This window comes from Salmo salar, chromosome ssa12 (genome assembly GCF_905237065.1).
Source record: "Salmo salar chromosome ssa12, Ssal_v3.1, whole genome shotgun sequence".
Lineage (NCBI taxonomy): Eukaryota > Metazoa > Chordata > Actinopteri > Salmoniformes > Salmonidae > Salmo > Salmo salar.
This window is the reverse complement of record NC_059453.1, coordinates 51,761,413-51,782,883: the sequence shown is the minus strand read 5'-3', so window position 1 is coordinate 51,782,883 and position 21,471 is coordinate 51,761,413. Positions and strand designations below refer to the sequence as shown.

Sequence of the window (21,471 nt, the reverse complement as noted above, 5' to 3'; positions counted from 1 at the left end):
TCACGGTGGGAACCACACGTGCGGAGATCATCCGTTCACCTACTCTGCGTCTCACAAAAACACGGCGGTTGGAAAAAAAAAAAAAAATCGAATTTACCAAGAGACAGATTTCCACCGGTCCATTGCTCGTGTTTCTTGGTCCAAGCAAGTCTCTTCTTATTGATGTCCTTTAGAAGTGGTTTCTTTGCAACAATTCGACCATGAAGGCCTGATTCACGCAGTCTCCTCTGAACAGTTGATGTTGAGATGGGTCTGTTACTTGGATTTTGTGAAGCATTTATTTAGGCTGCAATCTGAGGTGCAGTTAACTCTAACTTTTCCTCTGCAGCAGAGGTAATTCTGGGTCTTCCTTTCCTGTGGTGGTCCTCATGAGAGCGAGTTTCATCATAGCACTTGATGGTTTTTGCGACTGCACTTGAAGAAACGTTCAAAGTTCTGGATTGACTGACCTGTCTTAAAGTAATGATGGACTGTTGTTTCTGTTTGCTTATTCGAGCTGTTCTTGCCATAATATGGACTTGGTCTTACCAAATAAGGCTATCTGTATATCAACCCTACCTTGTCACAACCCAATTGATTAGCTCAAACGCATTAAGAAGGAAAGAAATTCTGCAAATTAACTTTTAACAAGGCACACCTGTTAATTGAAATGCATTCCAGGTGACTACCTCATGAAGCTGGTTGAGAGAATGCTGTCATCAAGGCAAAGGGTGACTACTTTGAAGAATCTCAAATATATTTTGATTTGTTTAACGCTTTTTGGTTACTACATGATTCCATATGTGTTATTTCATAGCTTTGATGTCTTCACTATTTGTAACGGTTGTCGTACTGGAGAGAAGACCAAGGTACAGCGGAGTTAGTGTTCGTCATATTTAATTAAGAAAGAACACTATACAAAAACAAAACAAGAAACTGACAGCCAAACAGTCCTGTCAGGTGAAACACAATGACAAACAATTACCCACAAACCCCAACGGAAAAACATGCACTTATGTGTGACTCCCAATCAACAACAACGAACTTCAGCTGTGCCTGATTGGGAGCCACACACGGCCCAAAACAAAGAAATACAAAAACATAGAAAAAGAACAGAATGCCCACCCAATGTAACACCCTGGCCTAACCAAAATAAATAACAAAAAAACCCTCTATGGCCAGGGCGTTACACTATTATTCTACAATGTACAAAATAGTAAAAATAAAGAAAAACCCTTGAATGAGTAAGTGTATCCAAACTTTTGACTGGTACTGTAAGTATTCAGACCCTTTACTCAGACCCTTTATATAAAATTGATTTAGGGCACAATGCTCTGAAATGTGCTTAAAGTAAAAATGCAAGAGCAACATTTCAGTTTTTAACTCAAAGGATATAACTAAGCAGTAGAATACGTATTATAAACTGGGTGGTTCGAGCTCTGAATGCTGATTGGCTGACATCCGTGGTATATCAGACCGTATACCATGGGTATGACAAAACATTTATTTTTACTGTTCTAATTATGTTGGTAATTTATTATAACAATAAGGCACCTCATGGGTTTGTGATATATGGCCAATATACCACGACTAAGGGCTGCGTCCAGGCACTCTGATGCGTCGTGACTAAGAACAGCCCTTAGCCGTGGTGTATTGGCCATATTCCACACCTCCTCGGGCCTTATTGTTTAAATATAACATTTCTACTGTGTACTTTTCGACTTTGTATTCTACTGTGTAGTTACATGCTTTGCATTTATCTAGTCTTGATAATGTGATGTATTCAACTCATTTATATTTTCTTTAGACAGATGTGTGCTTTCATTTGTCTTGTCCCTTTTCTTTATGCACCTTTTCACATAAAAATATGTAAATTATATACATTTATGCATCTGAGTCTCCATATTTTATTTGAAGTTTCCAACAGTCTGAGTGTATTTATTCTTTCCATGGTCCTACTTTTGCAAACCTACACCCCTGTGATTGACTACATTTTGCAAGTAAATTAGTGCAGACAACCTCTGTTCCTGTAAGTCCCTCTTCATGTCTCTGCCTGTTTGTAGCTCATGAAATACTGTGTCTTAGTGTACCAGGATATATTAGGGAGCCATATTCCATACCTGCATTGTGTCTGTGTTAAATGTATTAGGCACTGCAGCTTATTGTCATGGTGAAGCTTGTGCCAGAGGTAGAAGCTACCAGGGCACCACCTGTTATCCGATTTTGGAAGACATTGTTGACTGAGTTGATGAAGCTGGACTTTCCTGCACCGACTGGTCCATATAGCAGGCATCTGAGCTGGCCCACGTCAGGATCACTCAGTTTAAAGCTCCTCAGTGCAGCCACCATGTGGTCTCTGTCTCCTTTACTGTGAGAGACAATGAAGAGTACCTGTTACTTCTTGTTTTGTTTGCCTGGCTGGCCACTGTTTCCAAATGCAAACCTTTTAGCATTTGTGGCACGGGTTCAATGTAAATCAGTGGTACCGATATTAGCATGTTTTTGCATGATTGTGGATTTGTGCCACAAATGCTTAACATTTTGCATTTTGAAACAGTGGCCATAGACTGCTTATAATTATATACAGGGAAATTGTATCAAGATAACACAAGGACTAATTTAAGATGGTGGGAAAACTGATATCAGCAATTTAGTATAGCACACCATTCACACAACCCATGATAGTGATTGTAATTATAACCTAAACGTTTGTTTTACTTTCTCTCTTTCTCCTTCATATCGGTCAGTCAGTACAGTACTTACCTCCAACATGTTTTCCTCCATTGTTGGTCAAATTCTGTGTGACATACATGGAACACATTTTGATTAAATTAGTTCATTACTGTTTTCCACATTTCAACACCCCCCCATCTCTTACTTTCAAAACAATTTGAAGATTTTGATTACAATGACACAATTAATGAGAGTAGGCTACAGTCAATGATACAGGGTATGTACTATATATGTAATGCCTTGGGGCTGTGGTCAATGCATGCGCTAAAATGGTGTCTGCAGGTTCCCAGAACAAGTAAAAAGAATTGGGACTGATGCACTGTGCTTGAACAGAATTTGCACTCACACCTGATATTCACTATCAGGGGTTGACTGTATTTTACAGATATGTCATATCTCTCTTACCCTTTAGTGGGGGTGAGAATTTATATTTAATTACATTTCAATTTATTGAATTGGAATTAAACTGCATGGACCTTTTTTTATTGGAATTTAATTGGAATTGTAAAATATTTAATCTGTGGAATTGAATTAAATTGGAATTCAGGATATTTACATTTCCCAGGTAATGCAATGTATCAAACATTGACTGCAGGATTGGTATTTCTATAGTTCCAGTATAGTTAGGCTGTCTGAACAGTCACATGATAAGTCTGAAAGCCTGAGGGAATTGAATTCTTGGAATTTACCTAACATTGGAATGGAGAGGAATTTAATTATCAAAACTCAAAGACTGACCTGGAATTTTTATTTAATTAAATTTACAGATAGAAATAATTTAATTATAGATACATTTGTGGAATTAGAGGCCCAGTGCAGTCAATGTGATTTTCCTGTGTTCTATATATACACACTTCCACACTATGAGGTTGGAAATGTCCTTTTAGTGTAAGAGTTGTTTGAAAAGACTGGTTGAAATTTCAGCCTGTTTTGGTGGGATGGAGTGTTGTCCTCCCTGGTGACATCCCCAGGAGGTAAATTAGTCAGTAGACCATTAAGAAATAGCGTTCCAAACCTTTCTGCCAATAACAGATAGTTTTCACCTCTCCACTCAGACCACTCCCAGACAGTCCTATCAACATTTTTGCTTGAGAAATTGCTCTTTGCTAAGAAGCTGTGTTAGTTTAAACATTTCAATTGATAAATCACAGAAAGGTACTTAATTGTTAGCCAAAAGTGATTTGATAGTGAGATAAAACAGCTGCATTGGACCTTTAACACAACCCTGGAACATAAAAATACTATTTGGGTTGAATAGTATGTCATGTCTGCACTGCAGCTATTAAGGCTAGGTGGATACCAGTACAACAATATATTTTCCATGGCAAAAATGAAAATACGAAGCAGACCAAACTCTTTGGTCCTTTAAATACCTGCTGTATGTAAGATAGTGTGCTACAGCTTGAAAAATAGATACATGTGACTCTGGATGGCAAGATAATGATGTTTGTTTCCAACATTAGGGCTGTTTTCCTAAAGAAGTTTAATCCACTTCATGTTTTGTTTCCTTGCCACGATACTAAGGAATATTGTGATATTGGTATCGTCACAGCCCAAGTAGCTACACTACATGGCCAGATGTATGTGGACACCCCTTCAAATTAGTGGATTCAACTATTTCAGCCATTCCCGTTGCTGACAGGTGTATAAAATTGAGCACACAGTGATGCAATCTCCATAGACAAACATTGGCAGTAGAATGGCCCATACTGAAGAGATCAGTGACTTTCAACGTGGCACCATCATAGGATTCCTCCTTTCCAACAAGTCAGTTTGTAACATTTTTGCCCTGCTATAGGTGCCCTGGGCAACTATAAGTGCTGTTATTGGGAAATGGAAACTTCTAGGCGCAACAACGGCTCAGCCGCAAAGTGGTAGGCCACACAGGCTCACAGAACGGAACCACGAGTGCTGAAGCATTTAAAAAAATCATCTGTCCTTGGTTGCAACACTCACTACTGAGGTCCAAACTGCCTCTGGAAGCAACATCATGTCACAATCATCTAAAGGAGTAGACCAAGGCGCAGCGTACTTAGAGTTCCACATTTTTAATAAATATGAAACTCACCAAAACAATACAGAAGAAACCAAAGCGTGACGTTCTGGGCTGCTCACAGGCAGCTACACAAACACAAAATCCCACAAAGCACAGGTGGGAAAAGGCTGCCTAAGTATGATTCCTAATCAGAGACAACGATAGACAGCTGCCTCTGATTAGGAACCATACTCGGCCCAAAACAAAGAAATACAAAAACATAGAAAAAGGAACATAGAACGCCCACCCTAGTCACACCCTGGCCTAACCAAAATAGAGAACAAAACCCTCTCTATGGCCTGTGCGTGACACATCACTACAAAAACTGTTTGTCGGGACCTTGATGAAATGGTTTTCCATGGCTGAGCAGCCGCGCACAAGCCTAAGATCACCATGCGCAATTCCAAGCGTCGGCTGGAGCAGTGGAAACAAGTTCTCTGGAGTGACGCGCTTCACCATCTGGCAGTCCGAAAGACGAATCTAGGTTTGGCGGATGCCAGGAGAACGCTACCTGCCCCAAAGCATAGTGCCAACTGTAAAGTTTGATGAGGTAGAAATAATGGTTTGTGGCTGTTTTTCATAGTTCGGGCTAGGCCCCTTAGTTCCAGTGAAGGGAAATCTTAACGCTACAGCATAAAGTCACATTAGACGATTCTGTACTTCCAGCTTTGTGGCAACAGTTTGAGGAAGGCCCTTTCCTGTTTCAGCATGATAATGCCCCCATACACAAAGCGAGGTCCCTACAGAAATGGATTTTCGAGATCGGTGTAGAAGAACTTGACTTGCCTGCAGAGAACCCTGACCTCAACCACATCAACACGTTTGGGATGAATGCGAACGCCAACTGCGAGCCAGGCCTAATCGCCAAACATCAGTGCCCGACCTCGCTAATGCTCTTGTAGTTGAATGGTAGCAAGTCCCCGCTGTAATGCTCCAACATTTAGTGGAAAACCTTCCCATGAGAGTGGAGGCTGTTATAGCAGCAAAGGGGTACGCCATATTAATGCCCATGATTTTGGAATTAAGTGTTTGATGAGTAGGTGTCCATATACTTTTGGCCATGTAGTGTATTGCAGACTGCTAAGCGCCACATACAAACAGATATATGGTCTGTATGTGCTGGGTGTCTCCTTGTGGCTGTCAACTCAAAGATCGGAAACTGTTGCAAGTGATGTTAAATGCAGTAATACAAGCAGTACATGTACAACATATGTGGAACTGTCCTTTAACTGCACTCAAATTGATGTTTTTCGTTGTTGTTTGTTTTACTCTTGCAGATCTACAATGAGAAAAGAAGGCAGTTCAGCCTGGTAAAGAATTCTCCTTATGAGATGGTGGAGAAGGTAGCTTCAGACATCGAGAAGCTACTGGCCAAGAAACGCAAAGCACTTGATGTAAGTCAGCAATTTGACTTCTATTTATTTCACAAAAAAACATTACATTTAGTGTCAGTTTGACAGACAGATTTAGCTCGGTCCTGGGCTAAAAAGCAAGTTCAATAGTGAATCTCCATTGAAAATGCTTCTTAATCCAGGATTCTCTACTGGATATTTCACACAAAATGAACACATTTCATATGCAATATATTAGTATTGCGAACGCAATGACTTGATAACCTGTTTCCAATACATTTTTAATCTATACTGAACAAAAATATAAATGCAACAATTTCAAAGATTTTACTGAGTTACAGTTCTTAATGAAATCAGTCACTTGAAATAAATTAGTCACTAATCTTTGGATTTTACAAGACAGGGCAGGGTCGCACCCACTGAACCAGGCCCACCCACTGGGGAGCCAGGCCCAGCCAATCAGAATTCGTTTTTCCACACAAGGGCTTTGTTACAGACAGAAATACTCCTCGGTTTCATCAGCTGTCCGGGTGGCTGGTCTCAGACTCAGACGATCTCGCAGGTGAAGAAGCCGGATGTGGAGGTCCTGGGCTGGTATGGTTACACCTGGTCTGCGGTTGTAAGGCCGGTTGGATGTACTGCCAAATTCTCTAAAATTACGTTGGAGGCGACTTATGGTAGAGAAATGAACATTCAATTCTCTGGCAACAGCTCTGGTGGATATTCCTACAATCAGCATGCCAATTGCGCGCTCCCTCAACTTATGGCATTGTGTGACCCAACTTTGCATTTTAGAGTGGCATGTTGTTGTCCCCAGCACAAGGTGCACCTGTGTAATGATCATGCTGTTTAATCAGCTTTTTGATATGCTGCACCTGTCAGGTGGATGGATTATCTTGGCAAAGGAGAAATGCTCACTAACAGGAATGTAAACAAATCCGTGCACAAAATTTGAGAGAAATAAGCTTTTTGTGCATATGGAACATTTCTGTGATCTTTTATTTCAGCTCATGAAACATGGGACCAACACTTCACATGTTGCTTTTATATTTTTGTTCAGTATACTTAGGAACAAAAAATGCACCCCAAACCAGCTGGTGTTTGTGAAAGCAAAGACAGGTGGAATGCATTTTTAACAAGTTACAATTCAATTTGTGTTTCAGTAAACATTTGTTATTGTATAATTAATTTATAGTTTTAATATATGTCCAGGAAACTTCCCCATAATATAGAAGATGTATAGGAACAATAGAAGACAATGTTACATTTCCTTTTAGCACAAATGATTGGCAGCATCTACAAACATTGTAGTATAGCAATTCAATTTTTCCTTTTGCAATGCAAATATTGTACTGTATATCGATCAGGTCCTCTAACAATTTTTCCTATCAGCAGAATAAATTGTTTTGTATTGTTCATAAAAGATAAAATAAAAAAATGAATAAAAAATGTGACTAGACTTACCTTGTTGGTACTAGTTCCTCCTGAGGCTGAGATTCTGGTATAGTTGTGAAAAAAGGATTGCACCAGCACCTATTTATATCTGCACAGTAGAAAGTGAAATTCAGGTGAGGAGGGCTGTCTAGCTCTCCTATTGCTATACCCATTTCTTGTAAATGGTCCCTCTATTACTATAATGGCTCCATAGTTTTACTTTCAATATAAGTTTCTGTCACGTCCTGACCAGTATAAGGGTTATTTGTTATTGTAGTTTGGTCAGGACGTGGTAGAGGGTATTTGTTATGTGGTTCGGGGTGGTGATTTATGTAGTAGGGTGTTTGATTTATTATTTCCGGGTTTTGGTCTATGTTCTATGTTCTTTGTGGTTTGTTGTATTTCTATGTTTAGGTTGATGGGGACTCTCAATTGGAGGCAGGTGCTTTCTCGTTGCCTCTGATTGAGAGTCCTATATATGGGTAATTGTTTGGTTTGGTGTTGTGGGAGATTGTTTCTTGTTTTGCTTGTGTGAGCGTGACAAGACTGTTTTGTTGTTCGTGCGTGCTTTGTGTTTGTTATTTTGGTGTTCTCTTTATTTAAAAATAAATACAAGATGAGCATCCACATTCCTGCTGCGTTTTGGTCCTCTATTGCCGACGACAGCCGTTACAGAATCTCCCACCACAATAGGACCAAGCAGCGGAGAAGGGAGAGATGGGAATATGATATGGACTGTCGGGAAAAGGAGACATGGGCAGAGTTGAGGAGAGGCATTTTCAGGGCTGTGGAGGATTTAAGGGAACCCGAGAGGCAGCCCCAAGATTTTTTTGGGGGGGCACACGGGTAGTTTGGCTGGGCGAGGAGTGAGCCCCAGGCCAAATCCCCGTACCTCTTTTGGGCAACCAGTGACTGGACAGGTCCCGTGCTTTGGGGTAATGGGTACTGTGGCGAGGCCAAGTATTTTTAGGCCAGTACGCGCAGTACCAGCGCCCCGCATTTGCCAGGGGGAAGTGGGCATCCAGCCAGTAAGAGCGATGCCAGTTCTGCGCTCGAGACCGCCAGTATGCCTCTACGGTCCAGTGCGTCAGCCCAGTCCGACTCGTCCTGTTCCCGCTCCCCGCACTAGCCCTGAGGTGCGTGTTCCCAGGCTGATACCTCCAGTACCAGCACCACGCATCAGGCTTCTAGTGCGTCAACCCAGTCCGACTCGGCCTGTTCCCGCTCCCTGCAGTAGCCCTGAGGTGCGTGTTCCCAGACTGGCACATCCAGTACCAGTACCACGCATCAGGCTTCCAGTGCGTCAGCCCAGCTTCGAGAGTTCGGCACCAGTGTGCAGTCCAGAGTATCCGGCACCAGTGTGCAGTCCAGAGTATCCGGCACCAGTGTGCAGTCCAGAGTATCCGGCAACAGTGTCTAGTCCGGGACCGAGGGGGTCTGCCTGCGACCCGGGACCGAGGGGGTCTGCCTGCGACCCGGGACCGAGGGGGTCTGCCTGCGACCCGGGACCGAGGGGGTCTGCCTGCGACCCGGGACTGAGTAAGTCTGACGATCCGGAACTAAATATGATTAACTGTGTATCAAATGAGTCTGCCTACAGTGTGGAACGGAAGAGGTCTGCCTACGATCCGGAACGATGGGAGTCTGCGGCCCGAAACTGAGCAAGTCTGTCTGCATTCTGGAGGACAGTAGGCCGGAGCCAGAACCACCTCCTGTATAGGTGGGTTGGGGAGGGGGGGTGTAGCACAAGTGCCGTCGGTGACGGCAGCCACCCTCCCTTCCCTCCCTTTAGTTTAGGGGGATTTTTTATTTTTTATTTATGAGGTGCATCCGGGGTCTGCACCTTTAGGGGGGGGGGGTACTGTCACGTCAGAGGGTATTTTGTTTGTGGTTCGGGGTGGTGATTTATGTAGTAGGGTGTTTGATTTATTATTTCCGGGTTTTGGTCTATGTTCTTTCTGGTTTGTTGTATTTCTATGTTTAGGTTGATGGGGGGTTGGACTCTCAATTGGAGGCAGGTGCTTTCTCGTTGCCTCTGAGTCCTATATATGGGTAATTGTTTGGTTTGGTGTTGTGGGAGATTGTTTCTTGTTTTGCCTGTGTGAGCCTGACAAGACTGTTTTGTTGTTCGTTCTTCGTTTTTGTTATTTTGGTGTTCTCTTTATTTAAAAATAAATACAAGATGAGCATCCACATTCCTGCTGCGTTTTGGTCCTCTATTCCCGACGACAGACGTTACACTTTCACAGTTTTTTTTACGAATAAGAGCATCAGGTGGTTATGTGGTTAGACAAACACTCAGCTCTTATAGTCTTCTAAACCCATTACATGTCTATGAAGTCAGGCTGTTTAGGCTACTTTAGAAATGGGCGTATGAGGTGAAATGGAACCAGAACCGCCCATGTCCTCCGCGAGCGCGGAGGTTAAATAGAGCTAGCAACCAGCATAGCAACCAGTATAGCAACAGCTTTGGTTCATTACGTAGGCTGGTCAGGATTTGACTGTTTCTAGCAACGGCCCTAGCAACAGACGCTAACAGCTAATTGAATCCCGTTGTGACCCAGGGGTGGACACTTTTGTCAGTGGACACTATTTGACATGGCAGGCCCTGTTATAAATAATGTGAATATCATTTAAATATTTAATTTCCCGTTCAAGTAGGCCTATTGAAAATAAAGGGCAGGACCTTTGTTTTCTCTGTTCTCTAACCTGAACTCTTGAACTTGCAGAGGCTGGCCAGTGAAGCAGAACGTGTCCAGCGAGACCATCCCTGGCACGACAGCGTCAAGGTAACACTACTGTAACACCCTACCAGCAGACTGTCTGCATTTGTAATGTATAAAAGAGTCAGCAGGGGGTCATGATATTAAGCACATCCCCTATTGATGTAATGATTATATCAACAGTAAATGTTCACCCCACCATCATCATGCACTCCTCAAAGTCATCAATGACCTCACCGCTGCTAGTACTGGTGCCCTCAACATCCTGATTCTCCTTGACCTTACATAAGTTCAGACCCTTTGCTATGAGACTCGAAATTGAGCACAGATGCATCCTGTTTCCATTGATAATACTTGAGATGTTTCTACAACTTGGAGTCCACCTGTGGTAAATTAAATTAATTGGACATGATTTGGAAAGGCACACACCTGTCTATATAAGGTCTCACAGTTGACAGTGCATGTCAGAGCAAAAACCAAGCCATGAGGTGGAAGGAATTGCCCGTAGAGCACCGAGACAGGATTGTGTCAAGGCACAGATCTGGGGAAGGGTACCAAAACATTTCTGCAGCATTCCAGGTCCCCAAGAACAGTGGCCTCCATCATTCTTAAATGGAAGAAGTTTGGAACCACAAAGACTCTTCCTAGAGCTGGCCGTGGGGCCAAACTGAGCAATCGGGGAAGAAGGGCCTTGGTCAGGGAGGTGACCAAGAACCCGATGGTCACTCTGACAGAGCTCCAAAGTTCCTCTGTGGGGAACCTCCCAGAAGGACATCCATCTCTGCAGCACTCCACCAATCAGGCCTTTATGGTAGAGTGGCCAGACGGAAGCCACTCTTCAGTAAAATGCACATGACAGCCTGCTTGGAGTTTGCCAAAAGGCACCTAAAGACTCTCGGACCATGAGAAACAAGATTCTCTGGTTTGATAAAAACAAAATTGAACTCTTTGGCCTGAATACAAAGCATCACGTTTGGAGGAAACCGGTACCATCCCTACGGTGAAGCATGGTGGTGGCAGCATAATGCCTTTGATGTTTTTTGGCGGCAGGGACTGGGAGACTAGTCAGGAAGGAGGTAAAGATGAATGGAACAAAGTACAGAGAGATCCTTGATGAAGTCCTGAGCGCTCTGGAGCAGGTTCAGACTGGGGTGAAGTTCTGAACCTTCCAACAGGACAACGACCCTAAGCACACTGCCAAGATAATGCAGGAATGACTTCGGGACAAGTCTGACTGTCCTTGAGTGGCCCAGCTGGAACCCTGACTCGAAGCCAATCGAACATCTCTGGAGAGATCTGAAAATAGCTGTGCAGCAACACTCCCCATCAAACCTGACCGAGTTTGAGAGGATTGGGGGAAACTCCCCAAATTCAGGTGTGCCAAGCTTGTAGCGTCATGCCCAAGAAGACTTGAGGCTGTAATCGCTGCCAAAGGTGCTTCAACAAAGGGTCTGAATACTTATGTAAATTTGATATTTCAGTTTTGAATTTATACATTTTCAAAAATGTCTAAAAACCTGTTTTTGCTTTGTCATTATGGGGTATTGTGTGTAGATTGAAGGAAAAAATGTGAATACATTTTAGAAAAAGGCTGTAATGTAACAAAATGTGGATAAAGGGTCTGAATACTTTCCGAATGCAATGTATATTTGCAACTGCTTGACAAAAAAAAATAATCTTGGTCGACCAACAGCCCATCGACCAAACAGTTGACTAAATGGGGTCAGCCCTAAAGTCAAGACCTATATTTTAGCATTTATTATCTTTAAAAATGATACATTTTCTCTAAGCCTCATGTGTAGAATAGCATGAGATGAGCTATAAAACCACACTTCTCTCGGCCCCATGGCAAAGTGTGTAGTATTGCAGGAGCTTTAAAACAGCAACATTTTCTCTCAGCCTCATGTCAAAATGTGTAGAATAGCATGAGATTAGATATAAAACCCCACATTTTTCTCTTTGCCCCATGGCAAAATGTTAATTAATTTCTGTTTATGCCACTGGTGATATAATCCATAGGCTACATTTTTCACCTTGTTTGGTCATTGGCAATTTAGGGCTAGGTTCATTTGGCTGTAATGTCGAAAAGGCAGCATTCGGCAGAAATTTTGGTAGGGTGAACATTATTTTGCCCAAACAGATTGTGAACCCAAAATGTGTAACTGATTCTAGTGGGAGGAAAATACAGTGCCTTCAGAAAGTATTCACACCCATTGACCTTCTCCACATTTTGTTGCGTTAGACTCACTTTAAAATGTATTAAATATAGATTTATTTGTCACTGACCTACACACAATACCCCATAATGTCAAAGTGGAATTATGTTTTTCAATGTTTTTTGTCAGTAAGTATTCAACCCCTCTTATGGCAAAGCTAAATAAGTTCAGGAGTAAAAATTTGCTTAACAAGTCACATAATAAGTTGCACTCGGTGTGCAATAATAGTGTTTAACATAACTCTGTACCCCACACATACTGTACAGTTAACTGTAAGGTCCCTCAGTCGAGTAGTGATTTTGAAACAGATTCAACCACAAAGACCAGGGAGGTTTTCCAATTCCTCGCAAAGGGCACCTATTCTGTCCTCCAAAGCAAAAGAGCAGTAACTGCACATTTGGTCAGAAATGTGTTAGACATTTTTGATACGTTAAATACATGCTTTATCATGTGGAGAAATATCCTGCCTCCACTGTGTTGTTTTGGAGAAAAGGTTACAGTGAAACCAAGGAAAAAAAGCAGTAACTTCCATCACTCACTTCAGTTACTGTCTTTTACCTTGGTTTCACCAAGATTTGGGCTGCAGTTACTACGGTTTACCTAGTTATTATTTATTGTTTGCTGATACAAGTTTCAAACTATATAACACTGACAGCCACAAATAAATCTATGATCACATGTTTTAGTAAAAAAAAAACAATCATAATGGACATGTATTCCAGTGGTGTACCAAGCAAGAAGGCAGTAGCTGCTGTCTAGGGTCAAAGGTCATGTGAGAGGTCAGGGTCAATATAAATAAAAAATAACCTCATAGTAAGACAACAGATAACTACATCTCCAATGATCAGACTACAATTCATTTGGCTGGAAAATGTAACAACGTTTGTCCTTTTTCTCAGTTTCAGTCTATGAGCAGTTACTGCTCTTTTACCTGGTACGGCAGCATCGGTAGATGTGTAAAAAAACAAACATTTAATATCCCTTTGAGCATGGTGAAGTTATAAATTACACTTTGGATGCATTCGCTACAAAGATACAGGCATCCTTCCTAACATCTAGTCAAATGGCTACCCAGACTATTTGCATTACCCCCCTCCCTTTTTACACCACTGCTTCTCTCTGTTGTCATCTATGCATAGTCACTTTAATAACTCTACCTACATGTACATACTACCTCAAGTAACCGGTACCCCCCTGTATATAGTCTTGCTATTGTTATTTCACTGCTGCTCTTTAATTACTTGTGACCATTTCTTAATCGTATTTTTTTTAAACTGCATTGTTGGTTAGGGGCTCGTAAGTAAGAATTTCACTGTAAGCATTAAACATTTCACTGCGCGGAAGACACCTGTTGTAGTCGGCGCATGTGGCTAATAACACTTTATTTTATTTGTCTTACTGTGGACTGATGAATATCAAGGCTTTTAGAGATACTTTTGTAACCCTTTCCAGCTTCATGCAAGTCAACAATTCTTAATCTTAGGTCTCCTGAGATCTCTTTCGTTCGAGGCATGGTTCACATCAGGCAATGCTTCTTGTGAATAGCAAACTCAAATTTGTGAGTTTTTTTATAGGGCAAGGCAGCTCCAATCTCGTCTCATTGATTGGACTCCAGGTTAGCTAACTCCTGACTCCAATTAGCTTTTTGGAGAATTCCTTAGCCTAGAGGTTCACATACTTTTTTCAACCAACACTGTGAATGTTTCAATTATGTATTCAATATAGACAAGAAAAATACAATCATTTGTGTGTTATTAGTTTAAGCACGCTATGTTTGTCTATTGTTGTGACTTAGATGAAGATCAGATCAAATTTGATGACCAATTTATGCAGAAATCCAGGTAATTCCAAAGGGTTCACATACTTTTTCTTGCCACTGTACATAGAGCTGAATCCGATGTTGACATTTTTAGCTAATATCGGCCGATTCCGATATATTGTGCATCCCTACATCCGACCTGTGATTAAAAAAAAAAAAAACATTTTTATTCCACCCTGTTCATGGGCCAAACCCGTTGGAAAATATGTAGAATTGCAGGAAATGAGCTTTGTTATTTTTTTTTTATGGAAGGAGCACAATCCATGGAAAAGTTAGCTTGCTAGCTATTCTGACATGCTAGAAAGTAATTGAAACAAGTTGAGAAAAAAGTAACTTCAAGAAACGTGGTTTATTATCTTCTGAAGCAATTGAGTGTCCTGTCTTCATTATAGAAGTTATATTTTGCTATCTCATAAAACAAATGCGATCTCTTTGACGAGACCTTTAGTCAGTGAATTAAGCCGTCTCCTATGTAAATACTATTTCTGCCATACATGCCTTCAAACTACCGTAAACCCCGTTAAGTATTCCCTTACCTAAGGAAATATTTGAGGTGCTCTATGCAAATTATTACCTAAGGTAACCAGGCCCTGGAACTCCCTCTGTGACACCTTTCAGTTCCACCTAAAGCCCCACATCTTCACCATGGCCTACCCACAAGCCCCACCAGTCAGGGGCAGAGGACGGAGCTCAGGGATGAGCTGGTTCGATAGTGCTGGGCTGGGATAGCTGGAGCTGTAACTGGCGGCGCGGACTAAATCAAATCAAATGTTGTTGGACACATATTTAGCAGATGTTATTGCAAGCATGGTCAGCTCAGCCGGGGGGAGCACTGCTGAGCCCTACACACTTTGACATTCCACTTTTCCACATGGTTTGGTCCATTAGCCCATTGAGGCAGGACAGGGCCGGTGGACTCATCCTCCCTCCCCCGCCACACCACCCCACCCCAGCCATCCCAGCAGCAGTTGACTCCCTCTGTGAGCCTCACCACCACTGGCTCGCTCGCTGTGTACGAACCAGCAGAGCTCACAAGTAACAACTCTTCCCATCCTTATGCACCGACAAAAAAAGTGTTTGGTTGGATGATTCAGTGGGTTTGACCACACTGTCGTATTGTCGTGGGTGTATTATGTATATGAAATACAGGGGTGTAGTTTGGTGTTCCTTCATGACAGCAGGACAGTTTGTTTCAGATGAGCATTTCCAATTTATTTTTTACTTGTTGAGGGAGTATGGTCGTTAACTCTGGTTACCTTATTATAAGATTGTGACAAACTTAGGGTTGCAAAGGGAGGGTTTACCAGTAAACTACCAGAAGTTTGGTAACTTTCAAGTTTTTATTTTATTTGATCAGATTACATCTATTTTTAGATACTCCAGATAATCACAGGTGTCCGTAGTTATTTCTGGTCCTCTGTGTGGCCTTATCACATGTAAAATATATAATATAGGCCAAATAAAATAAAATGACAAAGCTGTAAAACATTATCCTAAATATAAACCATCAACTTAGTGAATACCGTTGGTGTTTAATGTGAGGTTTTCAGCATGAAATATCCAATATATTTTTTGACATACTTCTATTTATTTTGCTATCTCAATATGTCTTTGTTTTAAATGTTTTGGTGCCAAACTGGTGGCAGTTGTGAAAAAGTCAATAGTTGGTGGAGTTGCTTGGTTCATTGAAAATAATGACATTGTTGACTAGATGCTTTTTTTTCATTAATTAGGCTATTTTCACTTTAACTATATGGTCTATCCACTAGAAACTCAAGGTCAATATGGACACATATACAAAAAATGAGTACTATATATGAATTCATTTTTATAAGTTACCATAGATTGCCATAGATTTCCTGTTAATTACCAAAATTACTTACGATTCCAGATCTTTGGTAAATTAGCGTTAGCCTTGCAACTCTAGGCTAACTTGTCATCATCCATGTTATATGTCTGTTTTGTTTTGGTCTTTACCAGGAGTGGAACATGACATATTACGATTCCAAGGCAGAGCTAGACTATGTGAGTAGAAAGTGAAAAGCTCATTTCTACACATCCTCTCTCATTTGTTGATAAAACTTTTGAAATCTGTTGAAGAATGAAGTGGTAGTAATATTGTGTATGTTTGTGTGTGTGTGTGTGTGTGTGTGTGTGTGTGTGCGCACGTGTGCGTGTATCTACGTGGGTATGTGTGTTAGCAGTACTCCCTGCAAGATGGTGATGGGGAAACGGTGAGCCCTCCACTACAGGTGGAGTTTGTGTATGACCCTAACTTCAAAAATAAGGTCAACTACTCCTTCACAGCCGTTCAGATCCCCACAGACATCTACAAAGGAGGTGAGTTTCGCATTAGTGAAATGGACAATGATTATCTTGTAATTATGTTATTTAGCAGTCATTTGCTGCTCAGTTGAGACTATGGCCCTGTACACACTTGATTAGTACAACTGATGTACAACACATTTGACACAATGGTTGTGAAACAACAAATATTTTGGCAGATAGTTTGTCTCCTCAATAATGCTTGTGATAATTTTTTTGGTGCAGAAAAACTCCATACCAAATGCTTTGTGTGTGTAAAGGGCTAGAGTGTTTTTCAGTCTTCATTTAGACAGGTGGAAAGTATAAGGTTTACAAGTTAGTAGAGGGGAGAATAGCAGTGCTTGACTTGGACTCAAATAGGTACCGGTACTCAATTTTGGGTGCCAGTACTGTTTATATTTAGGTGCAGGAGCTCCACAATTATTTTGAGCTAATATTCTATAAGAGGAACAGGAGCTGAAGCAGCACAAAATATGAGGTGCTTGTACTCCTCTCCGGGGAGCTCCTGCCCATGTCAAGCACTGGAGAACAGGAATGTTAAACAAGTGGCGGTAGGGGTGGCATTATGCACTACCGCCACACCATGCTCCTTCACAGGTACAAAGCCTATATAATGCCTACACCCCCTTGAACTTTTTTCACATTTTGTTGTGTTAAAAAGTGCGAATGAAATAGATTTAGTTGTATTTTTTGGTCTTTGATCTTCACAAAATTCTCCATATTGTCAAAGTCAAAAGAAAATTCTACACATTTTTACAAATTAAATAACAAAAATAGTCGTTTCGTAAGTATTCACCCCCTTTGTTTAAGGCAAGTCTAAATTAGTTCAGAAGTAAAACATTTCTTAACAAATAACATAATAAATGACGACTCACTCTGTATTTTTTTATGACTAAACCCCTTCCTCTGTCCCCCATACATACAACATATGTAAGGTCCCTCAGTCAAGTATTGAATTTCAATCACAGATTTAACTAGAAAGACCAGGGAGCTTTTCGAAAGCCTCATAAAGTAAAGGGCAGTGATTGGTAGATGGGTACCAATAATAAATCAGAAATTGAATATATCTTTAAGCATGGTCAAGTTAATAATTATGCTGTGGATGATGCATTACATCACCCACACATCGAGCATGGTGTAGTTGCATCATGGTATAGGTATGCTTGACATCGGCAAAGACTGAAGAGTTTTTCAGAATGAAAAGAAACGGGATGGAACTAAGCACAGGCAAAATCCTTGGAAAACCTGCTTCAGTCAGCTTTACACCAGACACTAAAAGAAGAATTCACCTTTCAGGAGGACAGTAACCTACAATATATATACAAAAGTATATGGACACACCTTCAAATTAGTGGTTTCGGCTATTTCAGCCACACCCATTGTTGACAGGTGTATAAAATCGAGCACACAGCCATGCAATCTCCATAGACAAACATTGACAGTAGAATGGCCTTACTGAAGAGCTGTGTGACTTTCAACATGGCACCAACAAGTCAGTTTGTCACATTTATCCCCTGCTAGAGCTGCCCCGGTCAACTGTAACTGCTGTTATGGTGAAGTGGAAACGTCTAGGAGCAACAATGGCTCAGCCGCGAAGTGGTAGGCCACACAAGCTCACAGAACGGCACCACCGATTCCTGAAGCGCGTAGCACATAAAAAACATCTGTCCTCGGTTGCAACACTCACTACATCAGCAAAATAACTGTTTGTCGGTGAGCTTCATGAAATGGGTTTCCATGGCCAAGCAGCCGCACACAAGCCTAAGATCACCATGCGCAATGCCAAGCGTCGGCTGGAGTGGTGTAAAGCTCGCCGCCATTGAACTCTGTAGCAGTGGAAACGCGTTCTCTAGAGTGATGGATCACGCTTGACCATGTGTCAGTCCGATTGACAAATCTGGCGGATGCCAGGAAAACGCTACCTGCCCCAATGCATAGTGCCAACTGTAAGGTTTGGTGGTGTATGGTGGTTTGGGCTAGGCTCCTTAGTTCCATTGAAGGGAAATATTAACGCTACAGCTTACAATGACATTCTAGACGAATCTGTGCTTCCAACTTTGTGGCAACAGTTTTGGGGCAGGTCCTTTCCTGTTTCAGAATGACAATGCCCCCGTGCACAAATCGAGGTCCATACAGAAATGGTTTGTCGAGATTGGTGTGGAAGAACTTGGCTGGCCTGCACAGAGCCCTAACCTCAACCCCATCGAACACCTTTGGGATGAATTGGAACACAGTCCCCGCTGCAATATTCCAACATCTTGTGGAAAACCTTCCCAGAGGAGTGGAGGCTGTTATAACAAGAAAGGAGGGACCAACTCCATATTCATGCCCATGATTTTGGAATGAGATGTTCGACAAGCAGGTGTCCACATACTTTTGGTAATTTAGTGTATCTAGACTTTCTGGACTTCCCTTTGTTGCTGCACTAACCCTCTCCATCTCCAATATCCTAACCAATAACAAGTTATTACTACTGATAATGGGATTATGAAATCATAAATGGACTCATTATGCAACTAAAATGAGCTCAAGTCAAATAGTCTCCAACAGAATAATGGGCAAATATTGCACAATACAGTGGGCAAAGCTCTTTTGAGACTTAACCAAGAAGACTCAGCTGTAATCGCTGCCAAAGGTGTTTCTAACATGTATTGACTCAGGAGGTGAATACTTATCTAATCAAGGTATATTAGTGTTTGATTTTTCATTCATCTTTTAAAAATATATATAATTTCTTTCAATTTGACATTATAGAGTATTTTGTGTAGATCGTTGACAAAAAATTCCAATTCAATCCAGTTTAATCCCACTTTGTAACGCAACAAAATGTGAAAAAGTTCAAGGGTGTGTAGACTTTCTATAGGCACTGTAAGTGAGACCAATCCGTCTTCTACATGGTCTTCCCCTTCAGCCCCAGTGATTCTAAATGAGCTGAACTGGACCCAGGCGCTGGAGAAGGTGTTTATGGAGAACAGTCAAGAGGATCCTTCACTACTCTGGCAGGCATTTGGTAGCGCCACTGGGGTCACCCGCTACTACCCAGGTACATGATGTCCATATTACAGGAATACATGATGTCCATATTACAGGGATACATGATTCCCTTATTACAGGACATACAGGATGCCCTTATTACAGGAATATATGATGTCCTTAATACAGGAATACAGGATGTCCTTATTACAGGCCATACATGATGCCCTTATTACAGGAATATAGGATGCCCTTATTACAGGAATACATTATGTCCTTATTACAGGAAAATATGATGTCCTTAATACAGGATGTCCTTATTATAGGAATACAGGATGCCCTTATTACAGGACATACATGATGCCCTGATTACAGGAATACAGGATGTCCTTATTAGAATTATAGGATCTCTTTGGTCCTTTCCTTCACGACAATGCAATATACTGTAAAGCAATAAAAATTGACTTAAATGTGAATGGTTATATGGTTATATGAATGGTTGGAAATATGCTGGGTTGTGAAACTAAACTGAATGTCAGCAAGTCTGCACAATTGAAGTGTTCCATAATAACCCCCCTCTGTCTCATATTTTCTGCATCCCAAATGTCACCCTATTCCCTTTTATAGTGCCTTATTTTTAACCAGGGCACCCTATTCCCTTTATAGTGCACTTTTTTTTTACCAGGGCTCCTAGTATTGCACTACAGTATATAGGAAATAGGGTACCATTTGGGATGCACTTATCTATGCATTTATCTATCATTTCTAGGCAACAATGAAGTACCTGCGATTTGTTTCAATTAAAATTGTTAAAAATAAACTAAAATAGATTTTCGGCAAAGAACAATTTCTCAAGCAAGAATTTAGGATTGTCTGGGAGGGGTCTGAGTGGGGAAAACTATCTGTTACTGGCAGAGCGGTTTGGAACTCTCTTAGTCTACTAACTAATTTACCGCAAACAGCTCTTACGCGTTCTCATAAGTTTCACAATTTCACAGTATTATTCCAACCTCATAGTGTGGAAATATAAAAAAACACAGGAAAGTCAGGTTTTTGCACTGGTCCTCAAAGAGGGCTTACTTGAAGGTTACAAAACTCAAAGGAAAGTAATACCACAAAACCTATGAAATGTAAATACAATATTAGCTCCATTGTCTTATATATATCAAATATCATCGTCTGGTGGCATACTGGTTGTAAGGGGTACATACTGGCGGCAGAGAAGTCAGACACAGGAGAGCAAAAATGGTGTTTCCAAACGACACAGTTTAATAACAAAAAAAACACCGGAAAACAGAACAATCAAATAATGGGTACATAACTAATGCACACTAGGACAGACGTGCACAAGCACTTACAACAAACAATCACGGACAAGAACATGAGGGGGAACAGAGGGTTAAATACACAACATGTAATTGATGGGATTGGAAAAGAGGATCAGCGATGGTTAAAAGGTTGGTGACTTCGACCGCCGAACGCCGCCCGAACAAGGAGAGGGATCCAACTTCAGCGGAAGTCGTGACACTGGTAGGGGCAAATAAAAACTGAAAGTTACAATTCTATGTTTTTATTGCCTTATCTGTAGCCACACCGTGGAGGGCCCCTGATAAGATCGACCTTTATGATGTGAGGAGAAGGCCATGGTATGTGTTACCTATTCTGTTCTCTTTTAATAATTGATTTTGATTATGGTTGAAGAGTTCATTTTGAGAATTCTTAATTCTTTCTTTTTCATAAGGTACATCCAAGGGGCCTCATCCCCCAAAGACATGATCATACTCGTTGATGTGTGAGTTCTCAAATTTAAGTTCCAATAACTTAGTACCAAAATGACTGGTTACACTATAAGACAGTGCAGTGCATGCATCTCATGATACCT

At 41.3% G+C, this 21,471-nt stretch overlaps 1 protein-coding gene across 2 annotated transcripts in view; it reads left to right on the top strand.

Annotated features, from left to right (window-relative positions):
* The window catches only part of cacna2d2b (calcium channel, voltage-dependent, alpha 2/delta subunit 2b), a 78,487-nt gene that overhangs the window by 31,724 nt on the left and 25,292 nt on the right, over positions 1 to 21,471 (top strand). Inside the window, exons 3-9 of one of the 2 annotated variants that reach the window (XM_045691449.1) lie at positions 6,025 to 6,141; positions 10,263 to 10,322; positions 16,272 to 16,316; positions 16,496 to 16,631; positions 19,528 to 19,659; positions 21,178 to 21,235; positions 21,331 to 21,381. In XM_045691449.1, the coding sequence (XP_045547405.1) occupies positions 6,025 to 6,141; positions 10,263 to 10,322; positions 16,272 to 16,316; positions 16,496 to 16,631; positions 19,528 to 19,659; positions 21,178 to 21,235; positions 21,331 to 21,381 (599 nt within the window). Of the gene's footprint in view, positions 1 to 6,024; positions 6,142 to 10,262; positions 10,323 to 16,271; positions 16,317 to 16,492; positions 16,632 to 19,527; positions 19,660 to 21,177; positions 21,236 to 21,330; positions 21,382 to 21,471 lie in introns of both variants that reach the window. The other variant, XM_014132020.2, reaches the window with a different exon arrangement.